The sequence below is a fragment of the Leucopleurus acutus genome (genome assembly GCF_964270905.1).
Source record: "Leucopleurus acutus genome assembly, chromosome: 7".
Lineage (NCBI taxonomy): Eukaryota > Metazoa > Chordata > Mammalia > Artiodactyla > Delphinidae > Leucopleurus > Leucopleurus acutus.
Genome location: NC_139150.1, coordinates 54,783,118 through 54,802,833, shown reverse-complemented (window position 1 = coordinate 54,802,833; position 19,716 = coordinate 54,783,118). Strand labels below are relative to the sequence as shown.

At 39.3% G+C, this 19,716-nt stretch overlaps 1 protein-coding gene across 1 annotated transcript in view; it reads left to right on the top strand.

Annotated features, from left to right (window-relative positions):
• Positions 1 to 9,369: 9,369 nt before the first annotated feature.
• The window catches only part of GLIS3 (GLIS family zinc finger 3), a gene marked incomplete at both ends in the record, with an annotated part of 489,936 nt that continues 479,589 nt past the window's right edge, over positions 9,370 to 19,716 (top strand). The window contains one exon of the mRNA XM_082842537.1: positions 9,370 to 9,757. Coding sequence (XP_082698663.1) covers positions 9,370 to 9,757 — 388 coding nt within the window. The remainder of the gene's footprint in view (positions 9,758 to 19,716) is intronic.

Genomic DNA, 19,716 nt, shown 5'->3' with positions numbered 1-19,716 from the left:
AGACTGGGAGGAATAGACCAGGAAGCACACAACTGTAATTAAACTGGTTCAACAAGGCACAGAGCGTAAGGTTCATGATTTTATGGTCACACCTTACTTAGACTATATTTATTCAGGCAATAAATGATAAATATAGGATATTAATATATAATTATATATTTCATTTATACTATGCTTTTCAGTATAAATAAGCAGTACAGTGTGATAACTATAAATATAATAAATATATGTGCATAAATGTATATGAAAAGTCAATATGTGTGACACAGGTAGTGTGAAAAATATAAATATAAAGGTATAATATAAAATAATCTGTGTACCTATAAGGGCTGGGGAGAGTTCAGAGGTAATTTAGACACAGTCCTAAAACTTAATGAAATTAGAATTTAGACAGGAAGATGAAACATAGGCAAATAACTATAAGGCAATGCAGAAAGTTATGAATGTTAAAGGAGGTGTACATAGAGTGAAATAGTCAACATTTATTGGATCCTTCTATGTACCAGACAGTGTGCTAAACAAGTAACGTGCATTATCTCATTTAATATTCTGTAATGCTGTGAACTAGGTACAACAGTGTAATTCTCACCATTTTACAGATCAGAGACAGAGGGATTAAGAGAGGATCAGAGAAGGCCTAAGGTGGGGTGGGCCTGGAGGTTGAATAGAATCTGGATTTGGGGAAACAGAGGGCAAAAGAAGGGAGGAGGGGAAACACCACTCAGGTGGACTCAAAGGCAGTATGTAGGATGAACAGAAACAAGGATCTAATCATTTTCTACTGTGGGAACAAAATCAGGGGATTTATTTGTAAAACTGGAATCATGAAGGCTCTAAGTAGTTGAAAGCAGACTTGAAGTAAAGAAAGCTGGTGGGGGCCATTCTTGTCTGACATGATCTCTTCAGGCCAAGAATGGGAACAACTACACATTCCTTCAGGTGCAGCAAGCCTTACTGAACAGCAGATGGGCAGATAGGATTATAGTGCAAGATCAGACCCCGTCCCAGGCTCCTTGATAAAAAGGTCAGGCTTTCTCATTATCAGTTATTTCAGAAGTTCTGAGCCAGATCTATGAAGTTTCATTTCTAGGCCTGCTGAATACTGTACACACAAAAGTAACCAGATGCCAGGCCTATATATGAATTCTTGTTATTCCTGTGTGTGAAGAAATGGATTAATGTTTTCTCAACCTTTGCAGCATGACCAATAGATTCCACTTCTGTCTGTAACTTGACTGAGTCATTCATGTAGGGTTTTTTGTTTTTTTTTTTTTTTAAATAAATATGTTGTCATGTTGGTTAAGGGCCTAGTCATTGTTGTGGACATTCATACTTCTGCAGTGATGTCAGTGAACGTAATTTAACTTGTATAAAACTTCTGTCTACCAACAGCTAAAAATAGTTACATTGGTTACTTTTAAGCAATAACTAACTACACTGAAGGAAAGAAATCACTCAGTTACACAAGTGATAGGGATAATTTAATATATTTGAATATTTGGTTTAATGAGTGCTAAATTCAATTTATTTCTAGAATCTTCCATAGGTAGATGTTTATTATCCTTTTGAACATATAGTGAGTTTTAGCTTTGCAAATAGCTATTCATATGGGCTGAGTAGTTATTTATACATACTAGGTGACAAAGAATGCACTTTCATTTGCCGTATTTTACAACCTGTGTATCTCCTTGTGTGAGGATGGATTTTTTTTTTTTAAAGAAAAATCTCCAGCCAGTTACTTTTCTTTTATATTTCTGAAGAAGGCTTTGTGTCTCAAACCATGGCCATGTGGTGTTTGTTCACTCTTTGCAATTCAGGTAATTAATTCAGTGGTGACATCACTGGGAATGTGTTCGTTTTTCCATTTCAAATTCCTCTTCATAAGATCTGATGGTTAACTCGTATTAAGAACAGATTTCAAAAAAAAGTCAGTTCTCAAAGGCAGTTATGTGTTAATTTATACTTGCCCTCTTTATCACTGTAAAAGTGAAGTTTTATTCCAGGGAAGGTCATGTACCCTTTACAACAAGGAAGATATAAAATTGTCAGTCATTTTGATCCTGATTCTGGTAGTCAGTTGGTTAATTGATATTTGTAGAGCACAGTTGATCAGTTGATACTAAATAAAAGATAAAGTGAAAGATAACAGTGGTAGGAGTGTAGCTTTGTGTGATTTAAGCCTTATTTTTCATAAAGCTAAAAATGTCAAACATTTAGATCTTTTCTTTATTACGGCTATATTATGGTATTTGTTTTACTTTGGTTGTTTAATTCTGTCTATGTCTACAGATATTCCTGTTAAGTACCTGGGCAGGCAGATAGTCCAAATGCTTCCATAACAGTAGCTTTTATGCTTTTTTGTCTGCAACCCACCAGAAAATATATTTTTCATCTTACCCAGAATACACTATATGCATATAGATATGCAGACATATACACCCACAAATCATTAAAAGGAAACAATTCTTAACCATTAATATATTTGATGCACATTGATAGCTTCTGTTTTATTCTAGTTGGTTCTATTTCATTAAAAAAATGTTTTGCCATTGAATAATTGATTTCAGGGCTCACCAATGGATTGCCGTCAATTTGAAAAACAGTGCTTTAGAAACATTACTTTGTTAAACATAGATCTAGGAACTTATGGCCCATATTCACCTTGGGCCAATGCATGGGCCAAGGCATGGTTACCTTTCTGAACTTACCTATGTTTGTCTCAAAAATCTTTTTGGTTTCAAGTTCGTTCTCATTGTGTGTGATTTCTTGCAGCTGACTAAGGGAATCCCTAACTATCCCCCTCTCTGTTGCCGTTTTTTGGTAGGGCCATATTTTTCTAGAACTTTCTGTACTCATTGATGAGTTCATGACTGAGGCAAAGTTGATGAAACACTTGTAGGTAATTGCTACTAAAAATAGTGACATTTAGTAAGTTAGGGGGATATGAGAGTTGCATAGATGCATTGAAGTGTGGAAAGTAGATTCTAAGAGAGGTTATTGAACTTCTAATAATGCCCTCCAGCAGTATTTTCTTGAAGGGTCTATATTTCTTCCAGATATCCGTAATCACTAGCATCGTGTGGAATGTTCTCAATGCTGCTTCTGATTTTTAAGTTAGGATTAACTAACTACAGAATAAATTCCTGCATTAGATTTGGTCATTTTTTAGCACTGCCTTCCCCTCCCCTTCCTTCTCTCTCCTTCTTTCTGTCCCTCTTCTCCCTTTCCCTTTCCTTCCTTTCCTCAGTGTCCTGTCCATAATGACTACCCACACTTTTAGTATCGTAGCCACTAAATTTGATTAAAAAGGCACTGCCAGATATTTTACTCTATAAATTTAGGGAAGATTATTTTTATTTTTAAGAAAATTTTATATAAAAAAGTTAAAATGTGTATATCTCTAATTCGATAGCAAAGAGTTGTAATCACAGATTAAAACAGAGTCAGGAATTCTATTAGATGGGATCCATAAGTTCATTATATAATCTTTTCTGAGTGGTCTTTGGTAGAATGGTCTTGAATTTCTGAAGGGAACACTGATTTGTCTTCATACTTTTAAGTAAAGTATGGTATCAAAGCTAAACTTCTTTGATTTCATTTTATTGGTGATTATATTGCTTGAGTAATAGCTATAAACATCTTAGTATTCAAAATAAATATGTTAATATTCTCGAATTACATATATTAGACCTTGGGAGTGCCCAAGTGACTATACGGTATATATGTACTAGTTACAAGGTGTAACCTCCCCAAGTTTCCACTCCACATCCCAAATGTGGAATTATTCCATCCCTGTTTCTGTGTGACCTCTGTTGTAAAGTCTGTGAGAGTGTCAGTCTCACTGTATAAAGTTATGAAAACACGGAAATGATCAACTAAACTTTGTTGCTGGTTACTTAATATACTTTCAGTTTAGAGAAATGATATTGTATGCATCCAGTGCATTTCCTCTATAGTATCCTCCAGCTTCACAGGCACATGTTTGCACTTTCCTCTTGTTAAAATTGCAGACAAGAATAATTTTGATTTATTGGTGACATCTCATATAGCTGTGTTTATATTGTTGCCAATAAAATGACTTACACGATTGGTGTTTGTTTATACAATCTTTTCTGAGGAGTCAGTCACCTGTGTTAGGACAAGGTACATTCTGCTTATTAAAATGAACTCCTAGGATCTAAGAACATTCAGCTCTATCTGTCCTTGATTGAATTGCAAAACGTGCTTCACACTGCAGCAGTGCACGAGAATACCTTATATTATCTATCAATAGGCTTTTCATTTCTATATTCTTCTGGCTACAAAGCTGTAACTAGAGAAACCCATGGGAATAGCAGGGGCCTATTAGCGATCAAGGCAGTGATGTTGAAAAGGCAATGTTAATGAAATTATACAATCACTAACCCGAAGCGGGAAAAATAAAAAGAATCAATAAAAACTCTATTTTAGATGGTTTAGATGTATATATAAGAAGCCAGCCCAGGAGCAGTTTGTTTGCTGACAGGCATTTTGTGTCTCATTATCAGGTTTTCTATGCAGGGTAAGAAATGCTTGTGGCATAAGGAATGGAAAATGTAACAAAGGCTAAATGTAGCCTAAGGAAATGAAATGATGTATGAAAATTAATAATTAACTGGCTCATCAGATGAATTATGACTCTAGATGAGTCTGTTAATAATATTAACTAAGAAAGGGCTTTTGGCTGTAAATAGACATTATAGAACTCGTGTTTTTGGAATTTTCTTGAAGGGATGAGTTAACATTGTTCTGTGTAATCTTTTAATCCACACGGCACAGTGCCTTGAGCTTTGGGTAGAAGGTAGAGTCATGATCTTGTATTTTGATTAAAGTCATAGCTTTTCCAGAAATCTAATGAAATTATCATTAAGTGATTTTGTGCCTTGGTTTTCTTAGGAGTTAAGTAACTTCCTCTCTGACTTGACTTACAGGAATGTGTTTTAAGAGTTTTCAAGTGGCCGAAAGGAAAGATTTATTAACTTATGTTGACTCATATAGCAGGATGAATGAACATTTTCATTGTTAGAACCAAAGGAGTATTAAAAATCTAAATGTATTAATATGTCAGATCCAAAGTACCCTAAATTTATACTTCCGGGGGTTCCATGCTTTTCCTTTTTCTTCTTTTTTTCTGTTGATGCTTAGGTTTAGAGTAGTTGGATGGAGGACAGAGGAGAAAGTAATGGTGGAGAACTTGATTAAGTTTTTAAATAGAAAGATGCTCTTCCAGTGGAATCCTACCAGTCAGGTTTTGATAGTGATTAGTTGTGATTTTACTTTCTGGCAAAGTGTAGGAAAATTTAACCCAATGTTCATTTTTCAAGGTGGGGGTTGTCTTTCAGCACATCTCTGATGTGATGGAGACAGTAGAGATTACTGTTATTTTTGCTTTCATATCCACCCAATCCCTTTGATTTAAGTGCCATAGGTATAAAAATCTACGTATTTATCCTTCATCATAGTTAATGAGTATTTTCCATAATCTTCCTTTTCTTAATTATCTGGAAGAACAAAATTTCAAGTGATTATCACCAAATTCTTCATTTTGTGGATGAAAAACTGTCCAGAGATGTTGTAAATGATTTGCCACAATTAGAACAATTAGAATTAGAACACAATTAGTTAGGTGTCCTAACTTCTAGTTGAGTACTCTATTCACTCCGACTCAGTGAGGATGGGTCTTTCTTAAAAGTTAGCTGTTTATTCCTTTTTTGTTACCAAGTGGGCTTGGAATTATGATCATATGACCTGGCCTAAAAGCACGTAAAATATTATATAATATGAATAAACAAATTGATTTTTAAATTCTGGTGTCTAATGCTTAAAAAATTTGTTGGTGTAATTAATGTGAAAACTGGATTATTTGGCATATTTTCTCATACAGTTTATTTTATTTTTGTCTTGAGGCTGGTTTTTCTCAGCTCACACACCATTGACCTATTGGTTTTTCTTTATGGTATTAATCACTTTACTTTCTGGCTATTGCTTTTTTAGTAATAAAATTTAAGTACATTTTTGTTGTTGTTTTTACTTTCACCCTAAAGCTATTTAAAACAGGAGTGTGATTTATAAAAAATAAAAATAAAATAAATATCCGGGCAGGTATGAGTTCTGATAATTAAATTCTCAGTTCTTTAATTATTTTTCCTTCTTACAAACTCACCTTCTTAATGATCTAACCAAATGCTGAGTACTTACTTATATGTTTTTTTTTTTTTTTTTTCTGCGGTATGCGGGCCTCTCACTGTTGTGACCTGTCCCGTTGCAGAGCACAGGCTCCGGACGTGCAGGCTCAGCGGCCATGGCTCACAGGCCCAGCCGCTCCGCGGCATGTGGGATCTTTCCGGACCGGGGCATGAACCCGTGTCCTCTGCATCGGCAGGCGGCCTCTCAACCACTGCGCCACCAGGGAAAGCCCTTACTTATATGTTTTTACCCAGATTTTTTATGAGAATTCCTGCTTATATATGATCTTGATGCCAAAATCGACTCCCTTATTTTTAAAAAAACCTGGAAATGGGCATAGTCTGCAAATCTGCAGAAACTTGTCACTTGGCCCATGGTCTTAGTGACTCATATTTCCAGTCATGTTGGATAATTCCTCATTTTCAACAAATTGCCAATACAACATATTTATTTTGCCTTTTTTTTTTTTTTTTGGTTGGTACTGAATAAGTGCTTTCTTTTGCAGGGTTCAAAGTGCCTCAGAAAACACTGTTTTATCAATGAATGGAGAATAGATGGCCAATATCATCTGGCAAAGCACAGAGACATTAAATGACTCTTGCCCACAATCAACCAGTGAATCAACAGACAGCTGGTAGTATACTTGAGTTCTTCTAAATGGATGCAGCAGAAAAGGCATTGGAATTTTTCCATAATTAAAAAAAAAAACCTTACAACCAGTCTGGTACCAGGGTTCATTTCTTATTGTTCCATAAACAAACTTAAATGATGCAGTTTTGGATAATCTTCATTAGATTTATTTGTCCCTTCTTGGCAACTGTAGTGGAGGGAAGGACAGGAGTGAGACCTAGGATTTTTTCCGAGGAGGCATGTCAGTATTAAATGTGACAGACTGATAGAATTCTTAATAAAATGGAGACTTGATAAAGGTGAAGAAAACATTCCAGTTTTATATTGTTGGTAATTTTGGAAGTTCCTCAACATATGGGCATACACACTCAGCTTTGCAGAAGGCACAGTGAGTGCTTGGCTTGAAAATTAAATACTACAGGTTTCCCCTGCTATCTGAAAGTAGAGTGTTCCTATGAAATCTTTCATCAGCTGAAATGGCATAAAACGAAGAAGCAATTACCTTAGGACACATGTTGCTAAGGGATGCACAAAATAAAATGAGATAAAGCACAGATGTTCACAGACACAGTTCAATGCTCTGGAGGCTTGAAGTTGAGATGCTGAGCGTAGTTCCCAGCGAAGGAGCACTCTCACTGCTTGGGGTGAGTACTGCCTCTATAATGGCCCCCTGCAGAACAAATGCTAAAGCTGTTTTTGCTTTTCACCTTTTTTCATAAAAGTGAAAATCCTCCTCAAATTTCTTTTGGTTAGAGGTACTTAGGTAAGTTTTGTAAAAGCAAAGTGGCGTAAGGTGAAATTTTGAAAAGCAAGGGATACCTGTATTTTTGATTTTCTAAAACAGTAAAAAAAAATTCTTCACCAAAAGGTTTGCTGTTCTTGATATCTTGTACTTGATGATTTATGGAACATTCATTTGGGAGTTGAGTTGGAAATATTCGTCTAAGACATTGAGTGGATCATAGAGAAAAAATGGGAATCATCCAGTTGAGGATATCTGGCCATTACTACTTTGCACTCAGTCTGTATTTCTTGTGTTTGTTCAGCTTTGGCTTCTTTCCATGACTATCATGTCTGTATAAAAGAATACAGATTGTGACTATGTCGGTCATTTATTTGGAGTAGTGGCACTTAGTCATGTTATTACACACATTTTGGGGAACTGTGGATCAAGGGAGGAAAAGGCCTTTCCTAATGATTTATAACCAGGAAGTACTGACATTATTATATATGGATGGATGATGATGTCCTGTGGCCACGTCACTACTTTTGGTTCTCCCTCTGCCACTTGAGGAAGGGAGTGGTAAGATGGCAGATGGAAGCTTCATGGAACTACTGTCAGTTTACTGTGTGTGGTGCATGATGAACATACTCACCTTTAGAAGGGTTGTTTTGTCCTTATGCTTTCCATAAAGCATTTCACACAGCCTTTTCCTTTTCTAGGATCTTACTGGAAGATGAGAGTATTGTGATGTTGATTCTATTTCCTTCCCCATAACTCAGGATCAGTATAGAACCAAGACTCTAACGCTGCTGTGAATATTTGGATATATGGATATATGAAGCCTTTGTGAGATTCCCATGCCTATTTTTTTTTATCCTTTGTAAATCTAGGGACTATGAAAAAGATTGCTCATAGAGTAAAAATCTGAGATGGTTTAATGTCCTCATAATCTCTTTTAGAGGTTATATCGGCTTTTTAAAAATTTTTCTTGATTTAGTTTTGGCTGCACTGGGTCTTTGTTGCTGTGCAGCTTTCTCTAGTTGCGGTGAGCGGGGGCTACTCTTCGTTGCGGTGTGCGGGCCTCTCATGGCGGTGGCTTCTTCTCTTGTGAAGCACGGGCTCTAGGCGTGCGGGCTCTAGAGCACAGGCTCAGTAGTTGTGGCGCACAGGCTTAGTTGCTCTGCGACATGTGGGATCTTCCCGGACCAGGACTCAAACCCATGTCCCCTGCATTGGCAGGCAGATTCTTAACCACTGCGCCACCAGGGAAGCCCTGTATTGGCTTTTTGTTTGTTTACTGGAATCTTTGAAGCACTAGTCTCACAGCTCATGAAGGTGATGCTTTTGGGTTTCCCAGGATGCACTGTAGCAAATGTGAGCTAGTACCGACAAATCCACTACGGAGCAAAATAAGTTTCGTTTTGCAAGCTGGCACCAGTAGATTGGTTATAGTTGCCAAGAGCACTGTATTGAGAAGGGTTCATTGGCAAAAATAACAGTGCAGTGATCCATAATCCATGTCTACAACGAGTGCAGGAGGGGAGAGTGCCTGACAATGAACCATGTATTAGATAACCCTGTTCTACATAAAAGACCGTTTTGCTGAGAGTGCTTCTTTTCTTCCTGATATGAATGCTACACAGGTTGAAAACTCGTTGTAATTTATTTTCCTTTTTACTTTTAAAAATGCCTGCATTTATTTTTTTAAACAGGCTAATAAACCACACCATGGATAACTTATTGGACTTTGCCTGAAAGGAATCATTAGTGTCATTGGATATTTGAGCAACCTGGCTACAGGTTTTGTCAGAATGAATGGAAGGTCATGCAGCATGAATCTCCACCGGACATCAGGAACCCCACAGGGGCCCGGGATGGTCAGTGGCCAACATATTCCTCCCATTCGAGCCCACTCGGGGACTCCTGGCCCCTCATCCTGTGGCAGCACACCAAGCCCTGCCATTGGAAGCCTTGCTAACAGCCTCCATCTCAAGATGCCCTCAGGAGGAGGGATGGCTCCTCAGAGCAACATGAATGAGAGCCCCATCCATCTGCCTGCCTTGAGCCCCAGGAGACAAGTGCTCACCAGTGGGAAGCCACGTTTCCAGGTCACCCAGACTGGAGGCATGTCAGGGCCACACACTTTAAAGCCAAAGCAACAGGAGTTTGGAAGCCCCTTTCCTCCAAAATCTGGGAAAGGTAGGATTGTCTTTTTGGGATCTTTTAAAAGTGGACACTATTTTTTTTCTCCTCCTTGTCTCTTCTCTGCCAGCAAATCCAATGGAAAAATACATGATTCAGTGTCAGGGTCAAAGTTGTTAGTCTCATAATGATATGTAGCTTTCTAGGAAAGGATGTGGACGTGTACACGTGTACATACGTGTGAGGGTGAGGGCACCACAGTGGTAAATGTGTCATCTCATGGGACTGTGAAATAGAGTGGAAGATGAGATAGAAAGATTGGAAACAGGCAGGTAGGGTGGGTGGTGGCAGAGGAAGGGCAAGAGCAAGTTTAGTATGATCCTGCCCTCTGGATACACAGAGCTCTGCCTTGGCTTACCAGGGGCTGGATTCTGCAGGCCATGGAGGAGATGGGTGGCTGGAACTGTCATTATGTTAGTTGGATGCTAGAAGAAAGATGGTGTTTGGAAGGAAAAGGATTAAAAAGGGAGAAATTTTAACAGCCAATAAAATGAGGAACTAGTACATAAAATGATAAAAAATTATTCTAAGAGCAAAGCCTATAATTTTTAAAAATTTTATTTATTCATATTTGGCTGCATTGGGTCTTTGTTGCTGTGCACAGGCTTTCTCTAGTTGCGTTGAGTGGGGGTGCTACTCTTTTTTTTTTTTTTTTTTTTGCGCGTTACGCGGGCCTCTCACTGTCGTGGCCTCTCCCGTTGCGGAGCACAGGCTCTGGACGCGCAGGCTCAGCGGCCATGGCTCACGGGCCCAGCCACTCCGCGGCATGTGGGATCTTCCCGGACCGGGGCACGAACCCACGTCCCCTGCATCAGCAGGCGGACTCTCAACCACTGCGCCACCAGGGAAGCCCGGGGGGTGCTACTCTTCGTTGTGGTGTGCATGCTTCTCCTTGTGGTGGCTTCTCTTGTTGCAGAGCATGGGCTCTAGGCATGCGGGCCTCAGTAATTGTGGCTCGCGGGCTGTAGAGCGCAGGCTCAGTAGTGGTGGCGCACGGGCTTAGTTGCTCTGTGGCATATGGGATCTTCCTGGACCAGGGACCGAACCCGTGTCCCCTGCATCGGCAGGCAGATTCTTAACCACTGCGCCACCAGGGAAGTCCCTAAACCTATAATTTTTATAATACAGCTAGTGACAAGAGAGTAGGCAGCTAGAAGAGTATAATGAAAAGATATATTTTTGTGCTTGTTGAGAACTAGAAAAAACTTGTTAATTTGAAATGCAGAGAGAATGCTTTTAATTAAGCAGTGTTTGAATTACCATACATTTTAAATTAAGAATAATTTTTGGAGAATAACAAATTATGTGAGTGACATGCTCTCTCTAGAAACTGTTGTTGACTTAATGAGGTTATATTGCTAATATGTGTATTGGGGGTAGAAAAAGAAGGAGTATGTATCCCATGTAAAATATAGCTCTGTTATATAAAATAGCATGATTATATATTCCTTTAGGTATTTTTAGCATTTAGTTTTAAATGTTTATACTAAGTGTTTATACCACCAAATAAAATTACTAGCAGCCTTGTGAGTAGCCATTCACCCAGTTAACTCATAACTTATCCAATTATGATGAATAATGATTTATATCAGGCAAGTAACCCAAAAGTTTTTTGTTTTAGTGTCTGTGTATTTCTGTATATGGAGAAGTTGGTATAAATGGGTAGCTTAAAAAAAAAAAAAAGTAAACATGTGTAACTTTTTCTTTTCTTTTTTTACTTACTTTGGTGTAGGCTTGGTTTTGAGGTGTTTTATTTCTCAGAGCTACTGATATTTAGTGTAAGTGTAGGAAAAATTTTCCCTGGGGGCTGCATCTGAAATAGCTCCGTCATTGTCAGGTTGCTATGTTCATGACGTGGCGAGCTAAGGTTCTTAATGTCAAGTTCATGTGTTTGTATTTTCAGGGACTGAGGCCCAGTAAAATCTTTCAGCTCATGCTTGACTAGTGAACTGTAGCTTGCTTTTATATATACTTGTGTTTGAAATCCTGACTGGCAATAATAATGGTGATAATATTAATAACTTGCAGTTATTATATCATAACTTAGCATGTGTCAGGCACCATGTTAAGTGCTTTCCAGTACATAGTTATTCCTCACGACAGCCCTGAGTTGTATGCTATTGTTGATTAACTGATAAGGGAACTAAGGTCTAGAAAGAATAAGTAACATAAGCCCTGCCAGGCAATAAGGAGTTTGGGAATATTACTTTAATAGTGATTAGAAGTGGTTATAATTATAATCGTAGTTTATAAAAAATGCTTCAGGTATTTAAGGAATAACGAACTATCAGGGTTAATACATCTTGGAACTCATGTGAAAATTAGAACTGCTTCCTGATTCTCTTCTTTTCTGTTTTCTGGCTCCTTGCTCAGCTTAAAAGTTTGCAGTGCCTGTTCTGGATCTGCATGATTGGGGCATGCATGGGCATGGGTAAGGGGTTGAGGACAACTGTATTATTATTCCCCCTTGCCTTGCAGCTTGGATACCACTAGTGGTCTGGATGGTGCCAGGAGTGGCTGAATGTGTCCCTTTCACATCTTGGATAACAATTCCTAAACTAAGCCAGTAACTGTTTGAGAATGGTGATCTGGGACTGTTTGAGCTTCATCCAATCATTTGCTCTACAAATAATTATTGAGCATATGTTATGGGTGAGCCACTGTTTTGGGGATATAATAACCAATAAAACATAGTCCTGGCCCTCAAGGAGTTGAGAACTCAGGAAAAATAAATGGGCAGTTAGAATAAAGCATAGTTAAGGCTTTGGTAGAGATACACTCAGGGTGATATGGCAACATTGGGAGGGGTTCCCAGCCGGTGCTTGAAAAGTGGATCTGGGAGGAGAGTAGGGTATCTAGGCAGGCACCTGAAGAATGAGGAGCTAGCCTTACAATCATGGAAGAGTATGTCCTCTGTGTGTGTGTGAAGGGGCAGGGGCTGTCTGGAACTTACTCTGGGTAGGGAGGAAAGCACGCTCAAAACCTGGAGGGGAGAGATCATGGTGCATTTTCATGGACTTCTATCTGGTTTCACATTGAGGGGAGGTGTGGAGACTTTGGTAAGAGATGAGGCTGGAAAAGAATAAGCAGTAGCCAGATGAAGGGTCATGAGTGCCATACCAAGGAGTTTGGATCCATCTTGAGGACACTAACAAGCTGTGGAAGGATTTTAACCTTGGGAATGATGTGGATCCAAATAATCGTATGTGAATATCTTATTCTGTAACAGCCTTTCATAGCATTTTTAATTAATTATTTATTTTTTGGCGGTACTCGGGCCTCTACCGTTGCTGAGCACAGGCTCCGGACGCGCAGGCTCAGCGGCCATGGCTCACGGGCCTAGGTGCTCCGTGGCATGTGGGATCTTCCTGGACCGGGGCACGAACCCATGTCCCCTGCATCGGCAGGCGGACTCTCAACCGCTACGCCACCAGGGAAGCCCTCATAGCATTTATTGATGATCCTTGTATGAATCAGTTATGCTGCTGATTGCATAATAGTTATTTTCTGATTTTATCATTCCTTCTAGGTTTATTATCTGGTATTCTTCTAGAAGGGAGAGCTTCTTTCCCTTCTCTTTTAGAGTCATTGCAGATTCATGTATTCTTTTAAAAAATTCACTGTGCTATAATTCACTACCATCATCATTGTTTTTTCTGATGCTCAGACTGTCCCAGATTTGGCCAATGGGAGCCCCTTCAAGTCAGTTCTTATGTCCTTTTGACATGTTCCCATTAAGTACTTCCTTGGTTTGAGACAAAGCAAGATGTTCTAGGCTCATTTGTACTTCCCTGCCCCAGACCTGGAATCAGCTATTTTTCCAAAAAGTTCAGGTTCCTTTTAGTGGGAGTTGTTACTTGGGAAACTGGATGAAAGGGTGTTCTTATTGGCTCTGGGGTGTCATTGCTTCTAGGTCCTTTCTGTGGACAGAGTGAGGAGATACACCAGACCAAGATAATGAGTTCCAGTTAAAATACATCACAGAGTTCTTCCTCACACTTCCTCATTGTGAATTTGTCAGTGAGAGCCCTGGCTCTCAGGAACATGAGTGTATTTGTTTATTTGCTTTGTACTACAACAGAGAAAAAAGTTACTTGTAGCTTTATATTTCTAAGATATAGAAATTCGTTTTAAAAATGATTGCTTACCACATGTCAATTTTTAATGTGCTGAGATAAGAATTTTCATATTTATCTTTGCTGGTGAGTGACTGAGTTTGGAGGACTTTCTGCAGTTGGCAACTTTCTGGCCCTCCTAGAATTGGTGAGTACAGAATCTAAGTTAAATTGTACCACTAATGGCATTTCTCCCTACTTCCTGCTCAACAGTTACAGACTGTAATTAGACTGGGAGAAATGCATTTTTCAAAGCATCTGGGAAATCAGTTTTATGATCCTCACTATAAGCACGTTTGACATAGCTATTTAAATATTTAAGACAATTCCACATTCGCAGTACCCCTAGAACTATATAATTGGGAAGATTTTCATTGTAAAGGTTTTGTATTTTTCTTCGGGGCCTATGACATTTCTTGTTGGGCTCTGCTGTCCTTGGAGACAAAGGGAGTTAGTTATTCATTAGTGCTTGTGGGTTATTCATTATTGTTGGTCAGAAAAAGCAGAATAATATCAACCAAGGACACTAAACTAATTGCGATTTAAAAACTCTTTTGTGTCACTTAAGGCTGGTGTGTCTTATAAAGACCTGGTCTAAGAAAATGTGTCGTGTGAGCCTGGGAGGTCTAAAAACTAGTGTACTTTAAATAATACATCAAGTTTTATTTTTATTCTTTACTGTTTGTGGTTTACTAATTTAATTGTTTATAACCTGGGGCTTAGGTTAGAGCTTGATTCGTTAGTGGGTCAACTAGCTTCATAGTTTTCCCCCACTGCTACATCAGAAAATTTTAAAATACTGCCACTGATTTAAAAAGTTACTTTCCTATATCATTCCTTTACTTATGTTGATCTCTGGTAAAACAACAGACAATAAAAAAAAATCTGCTAACACCAGTGAGTGAACCATGTTGAGTGTAGTCATGTTAGAAGTGGGGCAAGAATAGCAATTGGGGAATCCCACATTTTTGAAGAGATACAGTTGATATATTAGCTTAAGAAAGTTGGGGCAAAATATGTGGTTACTTTTTCCCCCCCTACTTCTGCTTTTTAATCATTTGTATTTCCTTGCACTTCCAGTGTGGCTTCCTGCAGAATTAGAGCAAATAAAGTTAATATTCCATAAAAGGTTCCAAAAATAACCAAACCAGTGAGATACTAAAGGCTTTATTCCAGTTGAGGTAGCCAGAGTTTTCATTTCATCTTGCCGAACAAGACAGGTGAAACACAATGTTCACTATTGTTTACTCTTTGGTCTGCACAGGGTTCACTTTGTGAGATTTATTGATGCTGAGTATAAGTCATATTGGTGATGGATTTCCAAGTATTACTGAATGGCAGGCACAATTTGTTCCAGTTATGAAAGTGGTTTGTCAGTCTCATAACATTCCACCTTTAAAAGAATATATTCTGTTAACACCCCTACCTTCTATACACACCTCAAATGCTATGGGGCATGACCTTGAAATGTTACATCTGTTAGTAACCTATAGCATTTTCTAAGGCTGTTAAACAGCAACAACTTTGGATTTGTAAAGTACTTTGTAGTTCATAACCTTTCATAGTGACTGTTTCATATGATTTTATCAAAGGCATAATCCCATGAGCTAAGGCAAGTGTAATTGGCCCCATTTTAGGGATGAAGAGACTGAGGCTCAGTTTTCTAGAGATCTCATTTTTCATGTGCTGCATGGGTTGCCACTGAATAGGACTCCATAATCTGAGAGTTCCTGCTACAGGAATTCAGAGAAATCTTGCCCCCTCTCTTCAGTAGAGTCTAAGGTTGCTGCCATTCCTGAAAAAGTATATCTTTAAAAACTCAGAACCGTTCAGCCATCATTTCTATCCATGAGCTGAGGATATGGGCCCTTGCTCCTGTTTTAGAAAATTGTACTTGACACTTTTCAACAATAGGTTCTTCTGAGCAGGGAGGGCATTGTCTACCTGAGCAGGAATCAGGAAGCCTTTGTGTGATGGCCACCTGAGTGACATCGGTATATGTACAAGCATAAAGTTTTTAAACCCAGGCCGGAGTATATCATAAATATATGAATAGATTTGCTACTTCTGACACATCAGATTTTAAGGATACAATGGATGGTGACACATATTTAATACCTATTTTCATGGCTGCATTATTTGAATAATGAAAGAAATAGAAGGTGTGTAATTGGCTCTGACATAATAAACTGGTTAAAAAATGAGACTTGTGGTGTAGAATCTTGATACTCAAGGATAGTCTGAGGCCAACAGTGTTAGCATCCTCTGGGAGCTGGTTAGAAATGCACAGTCCCAGGGCCACCCCAGATTTGCTGAGTCAGATCTTGCATTTTAAAAGATCCCAGGTGATTCTTGTGCTCAGGACTGGCTTAAGGGTGACTGCACAGTGCCCTGTCTCAGAAGGGGTGCCCTGTACTTGGGGTATAATGCTCTGGGGTCACTGACTTGACATTATTACTAATTTTATCTCTGAAATTGTGTTTTGTAAGTGAAGTCTGGTGGGACACTGGAGCTTGCCGGGGGAGGGGAGCTTCGAGTCTTAGTTCATACGTAGTTCCACATCTGGCCAGGATGGCCACTGGCTCCCTCGCCCCACCCAGTGTCCACTACTGCCTTCTGCCCTCAGCAGGGACCTGAGCATTGGTGTGGGGAAGTCAGGGTCAGATGTGTGTGCCCCACATGCCCAATCATGGGTGAAGATCTGGGCACCTTTGAAGGCCTGCATTCACTCTGTGAGTATCCCTGTTTGGAAGTAGCCCAGTGTTAAATAGCAAATAAAAAAATACCACGGCAAGTCAAGAGATGGGAGAAGAAAGGAAAATGCTATTTTCCTCCTTTTTGAACAAGGGATCCAGCATTTTCATTTTGGTCCCTGTAAATTATGCTGCTGACCTTGCAAGTGCACACTGAAATTTGAGAAGCATTAGTATAAGAGAAAGAGCATGGACACTAGAGTCAGAAGACCCACATCTGGTTCACACTTTGCTGGTATGTGACATTGGGCAAGCCACTTGATCTTCCTGACTCAGTTTTCTCATCTGTAAAATGGGAGTGATGTCTTGTGCTCCTTTCCCAATGGGCAGGGTCTAGGTAAAGGGCAGACCTGGCGACATGTCTTTGGTAGGAGTGTGTCCAGAACACCTTTCATCTTTGGCTTCGGTTTCATGAGGCTGGTAAACAAACCTGGACATCATGGCCTGAGGGTGGGATGGAGTTGGAGGGCAGGGTTCAGAATGGGAGAAGAAGGTCAAAAACGTGGGTTTCAAATTCTTGGGAGTGGATGGAAAGCAAGAGTCAAGGAACTGAGGAAGACAGGGACTGGGGATTGTGGGTAGGGAGAAGTGAGCATCAGAGAGCTTGTGAGCTGCACTCAGGTTTCCCAAGTGGTTACCCACTTGTGTGGAAATCTCAGGCACGCATGAAATTGTGGAACAGAAAATGCGTTTGCTCTTGAGAGTTAAATTTGATGATACATGTGAGAATGCGTTTTACACTGTAAACTGCCGGACGCATGTAAAGTGTTGTTCTTCCTAATTACAGGGGCAGTATGGCTCTCCATAATCCACAGCACCTGCTGCTGAATGGAATGGCCTCATCTCAATACCCTGTTCATTCATGGATTTGTCCTTTGAAGTAAAGGCCAGCTTAGTCATAACTCCCAAGTCTGGGCAGTTTGAAAAGCGACTTGTTGTGTGGATGTAGAACCCTAAATTCTGTTTTTACGGTTTGCCTCAAAAGCTAGAGAGAAAAAAATTAAAACATAATAAACAAGCCTTGAGATGAAATAACATCTTTTAAGTTTGTCTTCCATCTAAAGATTTTACTGTAGATAGGGTGATCATATAATTTATTATCCAAACCAGGACACTTTCAAAAGTGAAATGGGGCCCTATTAATAATTATGCCCAGGACTACCCAGGATGAGCTGGAATGAAGGCAGGGTTGCCCTACATTAAGGGGAAAGTTTAATTGTGTTTAAACTCGGCATCTTACTCAACTTCTTTAAGGTAAAGTAGTTCAACCTACTTGACAGGATTAGCCCCATGTAAGTTATTTCTTTCAAAATTATTTCTTGGGGCCATTGAGTGATTATTTGTATATTATTAGGTAGAATATATCAGTTTCTGGTTGTTCTACGGTTGGATATAAGTGAGCTAGCAATTATTTAGCACTTTATATTTTGTATAACTGTGCTTAGCTTTACATATTTTAATTTAATCCTTCCCAGCTCTGTGAAGTATCCCCACTGAAAACATGAGGAAAGAGAGGCTTGGAAAAATTAAGTAACTTGACCAAGAACACATGAGTATTTTAGCCCATGCCTCACTGACTTCGGAACCCTAAGTACTTTTATAGGATGTTGTTTTGGTTTTCTGGCTCAGGGTTTGCCTCAGCAGGCTAGGTTCTTGGCAGTTGAGTACGATTTCCTGAAAGACATAATTATGTCTACCATAATTTCTACCATATAGTATTGTAGTGTCTGTATATATTTATTTTGAAGAGAACAGTGAGCTGAAGCAGAAAATCACTGTCAAGTAAATTGTTGCAGGTGTTTGTGTCAATTTGTTTTAAAAATGTTCCTCCTTACTTGATTAAGATAGTGGTTTTGGTGGCAATCAGGTAGGCAATGTGATATAAAAAAGATACAGCTAATTTTTTTAAACCCTTACTCTGGGCTAGCTGCTGCACTGAGCAGAGCTGCTGGGCCATGCAACTAGAGAACAATTCAGAAGCCTAACGTGATGGCCCTGGAGCTCAGTTCCTTTTAATCCTTGTAACAACCCTATATGTGACATTAGATCAAGAAAACTAAGGTTTGAAGAGGTGAGTAATTTAGCAGCAGTCATGTGGCTAGAATGTGGCAAAGCTGGGAATTGAATCCAGGTACTGTCTGAACCGAGTGCCTTGGGTCTTAACCATCCTACTGTCTTGTATTGGGATGAGTCAGGTTATGGGGGCTGAGCTGGAGACCAGGGCCTTCTGTTGCATGTGTACTGATTCACCAAGTACCTTATTCAAGCCTCTTTTGGTTTCAAGTAACTTGAAATCCACTGGGCTAGCTTATGTAAAAGGGGATTTATTACAAGAAACCAAGGGTGTTTCATGGCACCCCAGAAGAGGATGGACCACAAGATCTTTTGAAGGACTATAAGAACAAGATACTTCTCCACACTGCTTCCCTCTAGGCAATGTGATTTTTTATCTCTGCTGCTTCTGTTTGCACATTACTTCATTCTTCTCCCTGCAGATTGATTTTCTGGTGTGTGTGTGTGTGTGTGTGTCTGTATTAGTCAAGGTTCTCCAGAGAAATAGAACCAATAGGATATATTTATTTTTCTGTTTATTTATTTATTATAAGGTATTGGCTCATGCAAGTATGTACACAGAAACGTACCAGAATCTGTAGTCGGCAAGCTGGGTACCCAGGAGGGCTGATGGTTTAGTTCTAGTCCAAGTATGAAGGCCTGAGAATGAGGAGAGCCTGTGGTGTAAGTGCCAGTCCAAAAGCAGGCAGCCTCAAGATTCAAGCAGAGTCAGTGTTTCAGTTTGAGTCCGAAGGCTGGAAAAGACTGAGGTCCCAGCTCAAAGCTGTCAGGCAGGAAATGTTCCTCCTTGCTTGTGGGAGGATCCACCTTTTGTTCTATGTACACCTTCAACTGATCGGACTAGGCCCATCCACATTGGGGAGGGCAGTCTCCTTGACTCAGTCTACTATTTCAAATGTTAATCTCATCTAGAAACACTTCACAGACATACCCAGAATAATATCTGACCAAATATCTGTTCACCCCATGGCCCAATTAAATTGACCCATAAAATTAACCATCACAATATCTATGG